This window comes from Uranotaenia lowii, chromosome 2 (genome assembly GCF_029784155.1).
Source record: "Uranotaenia lowii strain MFRU-FL chromosome 2, ASM2978415v1, whole genome shotgun sequence".
NCBI classification, from domain to species: domain Eukaryota; kingdom Metazoa; phylum Arthropoda; class Insecta; order Diptera; family Culicidae; genus Uranotaenia; species Uranotaenia lowii.
Window position 1 is genome coordinate 90,039,184 of NC_073692.1, and position 8,813 is coordinate 90,047,996.

The 8,813-nt window shown below is 32.7% G+C and overlaps 1 protein-coding gene across 2 annotated transcripts in view; it reads right to left on the bottom strand.

Moving 5' to 3' along the window:
• Positions 1-356: 356 nt before the first annotated feature.
• Positions 357-8,813, bottom strand: part of LOC129748091 (UDP-glucosyltransferase 2-like) — a 61,219-nt gene continuing 52,762 nt past the window's right edge. For both annotated transcript variants that reach the window (XM_055742567.1, XM_055742566.1), the window contains exons 2-3: positions 1,647-1,866; positions 357-1,422 (exon numbers count right to left, since the gene is read on the bottom strand). In XM_055742567.1, the coding sequence (XP_055598542.1) occupies positions 1,125-1,422; positions 1,647-1,866 (518 nt within the window). In that variant the 3' untranslated portion in view covers positions 357-1,124. The remainder of the gene's footprint in view (positions 1,423-1,646; positions 1,867-8,813) is intronic.

Genomic DNA, 8,813 nt, shown 5'->3' on the forward strand with positions numbered 1-8,813 from the left:
TCATCTTTTTTCAACCATTTTGCCTTTGGGCTCGATTCTCAAACGCCATCATATTAAAATGATTTTTTTGGATAGGTAACAAATTATTTTTTTGGATAGGTAACATGTAGAATATTCCCAAATGATTGATTTTATGGAAATCGGTTCGGTTGTTTTGAAGATACAGCCAAATTAATAATTCGGGTCTTTATGACCGGCTAATTGTACATTTTTTTAATCGTAATAGAAGGTTTTGAAAATATTAATCAACATTAAACAGCAAAAACAACCTGTTTTTAGAAACTTTGTAATAGTTAAAAATTCTTACTGATAATAAAATGAAAACCAATGAGAAACAAGCAGTTTAATCATTTTTATTTATTTTGATTTCTTTCACTTACTTTTAACAGCTACACCAAAAATGTAGTTTCAATAGTTATTTAATAACTGCAACCGATACAACAAGTGGTTCCGAACAGTTCTCAAATAGTCTCATCCTGCGGAGACTATTGGCTGTTTCCCAAATACTAAGCATATGCAGCAGTGATGACTTATGTAGTGTAAGTCATAATTCATGAATGGTCTCCTAACGCGTGGAGATTAAGAATGAATGAAGCACGAGGTGCTTGACTGATTGACTGACTGACTGACTGACTGAGGAACAGTACCATGTACCATGTGAATGTCTTAAATAAACATTAATCTTAGACGTCTTAAATAGTAAAAGCACACAAAAGCCATCATCCGACTTTTTTTTGGTCGTTGACTATACGCTAAACTCGTTCGCATCTCGTTGATTCTTTCTCGCTGGAGGTCATGGTGGCTAAGTGGCCATCAGCAACTGGCAGAGACATTCATGATAGTACGTAGATCCATTGCATCCACCGAATGTACTTGGGCTTTTTTTTCTTTTGGTTTTTTTTTCGTTCCTAACCTCAAGGTTGGTCTCTACTTGCCGTAAACCTGCCTGTCTCTAGTTGATCGGATTCCATCAAGCGGCAGTTGATGGAATCTGTCTATTCCACTGTACATCACTGGATGGTCGCTGGCTGGCTACCGTCAATTGGGTGACATTTAAACCCATGAACTACAAACGAAACTATTCGCATTCACAAACATTCGCACACACTCAACCATGGTCGGTCCTAGAGAATTTTCTGCTTTCGCTGGAATGACCACCATCGTTGGCGACCGAAAAGCCACCGGAAGAACCGTCTCGTGACAATGGCGACCAGGGCCAGCAAGACCAGACCTACTAACAGCAGGAAGGCCACCACGTCGTAGTAGTGATATTGCCAAACTGGCATCTGGGCCGGCTTGTAGCGCAAGTGGGACGCTCCCTGGTGCCGGATGACGTATTCGATCCACCAGACTGCTTTCTCGACAGGACGCATCGGTTGATCCCGGACCAGTTTTCCGAGGCGTTCGATGTTGCGCTTGTATCTGTGTGCCACGCGGGAGGAGTAAAATGGGGAAAATGACATTAAGCTCACTCGCTTTCGGTTAATAGGTTTCGGGTGAAAATCTAACAGGAAGCACAGGTATGAACGAACATTGAAAATGGTTCCGAGAAATGAGTACCGAATGGTTAGTTGAACTCAGTGTTTGGTTCATTAGTCATAAACACAAAATATATAGAGTAAGAAATAAGTAATTGGAAATCATACTTCTTATTGCTGATAACCTCTATAATCGCTTGCCGGAGCCCATCGGTTGTGAGTCGCTCCATCCAGATTGATTTTCCAATCCCGAGCTCAACCACTTTGTCGCTGTTGCCGAATTGATCGAAATTAAAAGGAATGACAACCATCGGAACGTGGCGATCCACCGCTTCCTCCATCGACTGCTGACCACCCTGCGTTACGAACAGCTTCACATTGGGATGAGCTGAAATCATTGAGAGAATAAGAAAATAAGAAAAAAAAGTTCTGAACAAATGAGAAAAAGATTTCCAAAATTAAAAAAACCCTCAAAACGAAATTTGTATTTCTGAGAAATGAATGTTCTGTAATGTAGATAGAAAAATAATAAGAAAAACAATCTTACATTTAAAATAATTTGTAGAAAAGAATCCTAAAATGTTCCATTGTTCCCAAATATACTCTATGATCCAAAAAATTTTCACGGATTTATCCTTCTTACCGCTAATCTTAAAAAAGCAAAATTCGAGGCTAGTGTGATCATTAAGCTGGATGGCCAATTGAAAATTTAGTTAATATTATTCAGGAAAAAATGGATTAAAGCAACAAATTTTCATTTCAATAGCTTGGACACATTTTTTTTCTGCTGAAAATTTACATTGATGTGCAAAATTCGGTGGAAAATTTTTTTTTGATTTTTTTTGTTTTGATCCAGTTCTACTGAAATGAAAACTTTTTGGTTTTTTAAGTTGAAACAATTGTTTGATTGTGGGCGAGTGTTCGATGTATTATTTTATAGGAAAAATTTATAGGAATTCAAAAATATGAAAACGTTGATACTAATAAAGATCTTAAAAAGTACAAATAATCATACCACTTGTTAACAATTTCGGTGGGATTATGAGTAAAACACTAAACATACCGGATGAGGATGAATGACATTTTTCTTAACTTCAAATTAGTGTAACTTCTATTAAAATTGTTTTCTAACCAATTTTTCTTCATGACTGTATAAATTTTAAGAATGCAAGTATTTTTTATTAAAATATTTTTTTCAAGTTTGTGGATTTCGAATCATGTAGGATGTGGTTTACTTTTTCATACCACCGGGGGTCAAATGACCCCTAGCACAGTAATGTTTATAAAACTTTTTGATTTGAAAACCTTGTAACTTGGCTCAATTATGAATAAATCTTTAAGTTATTCAAAGCCGAATATTTTTTTTAAAATCATGTTTCGGGAAAAAAGGCTGTAATTCAGTTATTAAGTGCTCGAAACAAAGTTCACCTAGTGCCTTAGATATCTGAAGTGAGAAGCTTCATGTTGAAGATACGATTTTTCTTTTTAATTTCTCAAGATCATAGCCACAAAAAATGTAAAAAAATTTATTAAAAACGTACTTTTAAATGAATCAACGGTCAAAGCTGTTCCAGTCCCAATAGAAAATTTTTGAAAAGTGAATTGGAGATTTGATGTTCTTTGGGATATTTTGGCATCCTCAGATTTATTAAACACGAAACACAGAATTTTTAACGACTGCTCAAAAGTAGATGTATTTAGAACATTTTATCAACCAGCATTTTCTAAGACTTTTCTTACGACTAAATTCAACTTTGCACTGGATTTAGAGTATGTTATCACAATTACATCATATTTTTCTCAAGTATTGTTCCGCCAATGTAATTTCCCTAGAACCGGTATGAAATTGCCTTTCTTGGGCATAAAGTTTATTGCCCAAATCTTGAGTTAACATACTCAAAACCCAGTGCAAAGCCACCTTTAGGTGATATAATAGTATAAGAAAATGCAGATTGCAAAAATATTATAAACTACTATCTTCAAATCATCCTAAAAAAATTCTGTGTTTCGAGTTTTATTACTCTAAAAATGCCAAAATGTTACAAAATACTTAAAATATTCAATTCACTTTTCAAAAATTTCCTATTGTGATTGGAACAGCTTTGACGGTTGATTTAAATCGAACACACATATCGGATCACAGTTAAACTTCATGTTTCTCTGAAGTGATCTAGTTTACATAATTCTAAGGCGTACATCTTTCAAGGATATGATGGCTAGCACCTCATAAATGCTAAAACCACCAAATCACATAAACATTACTGTATGTGCCGTGACCTTTGGCTTAGAAGACTTGAACGCTATCCTCTAGGCCACGGTGGGCGGCGATTCATTAAAAAGCACGGTTCTACCACTTTTTAAAATTTTTTGTGGTCATTATCATAAGAAATTAAATAAAAAATCTATAACTACAACTTATAACTTCTACCTTCAGCTTTCTCAGGCACTAAGTAAATTTTGTATAGAGCACTTTATAACTGAAATAAATGCAGCCATTTTTTTTAAAGCATCATTTTTTTTTCTAATTCTTCAACTTTGAATAAGTATAAAATAAACGCTGAATATTTTCTGGGAATCATATTTAAGTTAACATTCCAGCTTTCCAAATAGTTTTTTTATTCTAAAAATCAATTATGAAACAAGTGAACTTTAGCAAAAACAAAGTGCTAGTAATCATTTGACCATCGGCGGTATAAATAGGTACAATGCAGGCAATAATTCTGAGATAAAACTCTTAAAAACATAAAAAATTTTATCGACTTTAACTCAGCCATCTTGTGACATATTGCAATTTTATAAATCGCATTAAAAAGATCGTAAGCAAAACCTTCTTTGTATGTTTTTCATTAAAAGTATATGTATGTTTAGTTTATATTACCTATGTTATATTATCTTTGTTATCAAACAACGTATTGTTTATCTGGTTGGCTGATTTGGAAGCCAATGAATTGAACTTGCTTTATGGATATTAAGTTGAAATATTTTTGAGGTAACTTCATTGGAACTTAAGCTAAAATTTGATCATTTTCTGATTATTTTCACCAAGGGGCCGTTCAGATACCACGTGGACAGAAAAATGAGATTTTTGACCCCCTCCTCCCCCTCCGTGGACAAGCGTGGACATTTGGCTAACCCCTACCCCCCACCCCAGATGTCCACGTGGACACATTTGAAAATGTTTCTATTTTAAATACTTTTAATTTGGCAGATAGAAAACACAATTTTTTCCTTTTTGTTATAGAAATGGCTGATTTTGTAAAACCGAATAAGAATTTCCTGATATAAAAAAATTTAAAAATTTTAAATTTCTTAATTATCATATTTATCACTTGGTTTCAAGTAGCTACTTATTGTTTAAACTTAAACTGGAAAGGTATGGCATTTTAAGAGTTTGATTTAAACATCTTAATATTTATTCACCTTTAGAAAATATTTTGAAAGTAAGTATGCCCACGTGAAAATGACCCAAACCCCTACCCCCCTCTCCGTGGACAAGCGTGGACATTTCCATACCCCCTTCTCCATCCCCTTAGTTGTCCACGTAGTATGTGAACGGCCCCTTGTTGATAGTAATGAGTCCCGAATATTGAATCTCAATAAAATTAAACTAAGCTTACCCAATTTCGACCAGATTTCCTCATTCTATTAGCAAAGTCAAACGAAAATTTCAATTGAGTTCTTATAATTATGTATCTTGCGTCCAAATCCTTTTCTTCAACAAATTTTGTCAAAATAAACATACACATTTTTTGGAAACCTTAAATGTGATTCTCAGCTGATGTGTTTAGTAAAAACAGTTTTCCATTTTTTTTTCTTCTGAATTTTAAAGGAATAACTCCGAAATTTGCCTGCATGTTGGCCGGGTTTTTTTGAAAATTCTTAAACAATTGAAAATTGATTTTCAGTTTGGTTCATTATTGGTATAGAATCCTGCTTCGAACCTTGGCGTTGCATTTTAATCTTAAATGTGTTTAATTTTCCATAGTCGAGACTCAAAATTTCTGAATATGAAAAGAAAATATTGAATAATCAAACCATTTTTAAGATTTTGATCTAAAATTTTTATCCTAAACTTATATGCAATGTTGGAACAAAAAAAAGTTTCACGGGTTCAAATTGAAAAATGTGAAACAATTCCATCATTCACAATTTTATTTAAATTTAAAAGTTTAGTTACGAATAAATAATTGAAAAATATCACATTGGAAACCATAAATACAGAATCAAATATAAGATTTCTGGGTAAGGGCTCTGATACAAATTTCGCTTTTTGGTTTCAAATTCGTAGGATTTCTTATCTGGAATTTAGATCCAAATTTTGAAATTGGGTTCAAAATGCAGAATTCTGCAGAAATGCAGAAAACAAATGCAAGGTTTGTATTCAGATTAAGCTCAAATTAAAGTTTTATTATCAATATTGACCCTCCGTTTCATAAAGTAACAAATTTGTATGGAAACAGTGAAAATTGCATTTTATTTAAAATTTTTTTTTATTGATGTACTCATCAATTCCAACTGTAAAAAATGATTTTAAGGAAAAATAAAAAATCATGAAATGAAGGGTTAAAATATTAATGTTAAAATTTCATTAAGGGTTCAAATTGAAGGAGATTGCAGTTTCATTACATTGATTCTTGATTCAAAATCAAAATCACATAAGGCTATGATCATTTAGTATCCGGACACTTTATTTCGGTGATAGCTACGTTAATAGGGCTCGGATATGCAAAACTTTAGTAGCCTTGTGTTGTTTATGAAAAGGACTATCTTGCCTATTTTTGATATATTTTTAAGTAAACGTGTGTTTGAGATATTTACGATGCAAAAAGACATGGTAAAAATAATTTTGCGCAAATTTGCTCCTTTAACGCATTTTTATCTGAATGCCGACTTCTTAAATGATGCAAAAAATCCATTTTTGGCTGGCAACAAGTGTTGCCTGACTAGTAGTCTCCAAGTAAATAACTAATAATGATCAGTTAAAAAGATCGCAATCTGTGCATCCGGTTTTTACACAATATGATAGATGTGTTCTGATGGACAAAAAAATGTATGTTAAAACCGAATTTAAGAAATCAAATTCTTCGAGATGCCTACTCATGAAAAGGTTCCAAACAGATTCCAATTGCTATTTCCAGGTGAGTTCGTACAAAGGTTTGCTTCTGTGGTAAATAAAATAAATCAACACATGACTGATAAAAGTGTGCAAAGATAAAACAGAGATATTATGAAAATCTTAGAGTATTTCATGAAATAATTGATAAATATTTTTTTTTATATTTTCACATTAAATGTCCTATTAACACCTTCAATTCCTCCATAGAAAGTTTTTCGATCAAATGAATAGTTTTTAAAATACACATATTTGTAACTGCCCGGATACTAAATGATCATAGCCTTATAAAAAATAAGATCTGGATTCATTTCAAAGAATTTTTTTTGAGGATTTTAGATTTTTTTTTTTGAAAACTTCAAACACAGGATTTAAATTATCATATTTTAAATAATGAATGATATTTTTTAACTTATTTTTTATCCTCAGGTAAAAAATCAGCTGGAAATTTTATTTAACACTATTTACAAATGTTGCAGATTTTTCAAAATCAAAGGTTCTATCTAAAATCTTAAATTTGAATCGAGTTTACAAGAGTAGAAAATAAACCTTATTTGAACCATAAACATGATATTTTACATTTATTTATAAATATTTGATACATTTTCACCCATGCGTAGAATGGTTATGCTTGTCGTTTGAAAGAATTAGCTTGCTAGTGTAAGTGAGTAAAAAAAGTTTTTTTTCTAAATATTTAAACCGTTCAAAACCCTTTTTTATTTTGTTTCGATGGTAGTCTTTTAAACATTATTGTGTCACTCGCGACTTTCCTCAACGATGCAGTTGGCGCACCAGTCATGGAAAAGCTTATCTGAAACAACTGTGTTCGCTGTTCGATGGGCTCGAACTCACGGACATCAGCTCAGGAAGCAATTGATTTATCAACTGAGCTATATCACAAGTCTCCATTTTTCTAAAACTTAATGAAAACGAAAATTGGCAACTTCTAACTAGGACTTATTGTCTAAAATAAATAACCTTCAATTCAAAATAACTTTAACCTGAATAATTCGTACTACATATACATTTTTTCACTAGTGTATGCATTGTTCAAGCAAAAATATTATAGGAAAAAATGTCATCAAGCCCCCACACCTCCCCCCCCCCCCTCATGAGCCGGTTCTTCCTACGACCATGCTTCAACCCCATTCTCCAACCAATTTTTTTTGCTGGGCTGCAGAGGTTACCTCGGTGCCAAAGCACAAATTTATTTATTTCATCCTTTTCTCTTTTGTCTAACCTATCTATTGACTACTAGGACGTGGCCGGCGCCATTATTGATGTTCAAAGAGAAAACATCAGTTTTGTACAATGAGAATAAGCTGCAAATCCCAAGCATCATTTTTGAGACCTTTCCATAAAATTGATGCTCTCAGCCAATAACGGAGAAGCAACCATTGGTGATATAGATTTTTTTCTACTGAGCCACGCCTGCGATCATCGTTTTCGAAATGCGGTAAAAAAAAGAGATAAAATTTTATCGCTTATAGGTAATTCAACTAAAAAACTTTTTCAGTGAAATTCATCAGTTAAAATTGACATTCTAGCATTTCGGGTGCAATGGTTCAGGTATTTATGAGAAGTCAATCAAGCAATTGTGCAATACTTGGGCTACTGTGGTCACATCTTACTCCATCTAATGAAAGTTATTTGTTAAATTATTTTTTCAAACAACATTTTTTCTTTGACGTGGAAAAAAAGGAGTAGAGAGGTTCTTAAGTAGTGTCCATTTCTCCAAAAATGTTCAAAAAAAAAACGTCGATTTACGGAAATTTAAGAAATTAAAGAAAATTTCAATTTCATGATATTGCGCCAAAATTTGAAATTGAAGTACGTGAACGAACTAAAAATAATACAAAACAACTAACTCCCAAAAAAATTTCCCCTATATTTCACTGTGCAGTGTATCGTGTATCGTGGGGCACCTATATTTTTGTATTTTTTTTTGTTTAATTGCACTCATAATTGAAATTAATTTTCTCTGTTTGGTAGGTATTCTAAAGTAGAATGAATAACAATGAGGTATGGCAAATATTCCATCAATTTTATTTTATGCGATTTACATGTAGGTGCATAAATAATCTATTAGTAACTATTCCAAAATGTTCGCAAGCCAGGTTTTTGAGACGGTTTGGTCGTTAACAGCTCTATTTTTTTATTTTCTCACCTGAAATTGCTATGATATAACTATATTTTAATTCGTAAATATTTATTTTTGAAGA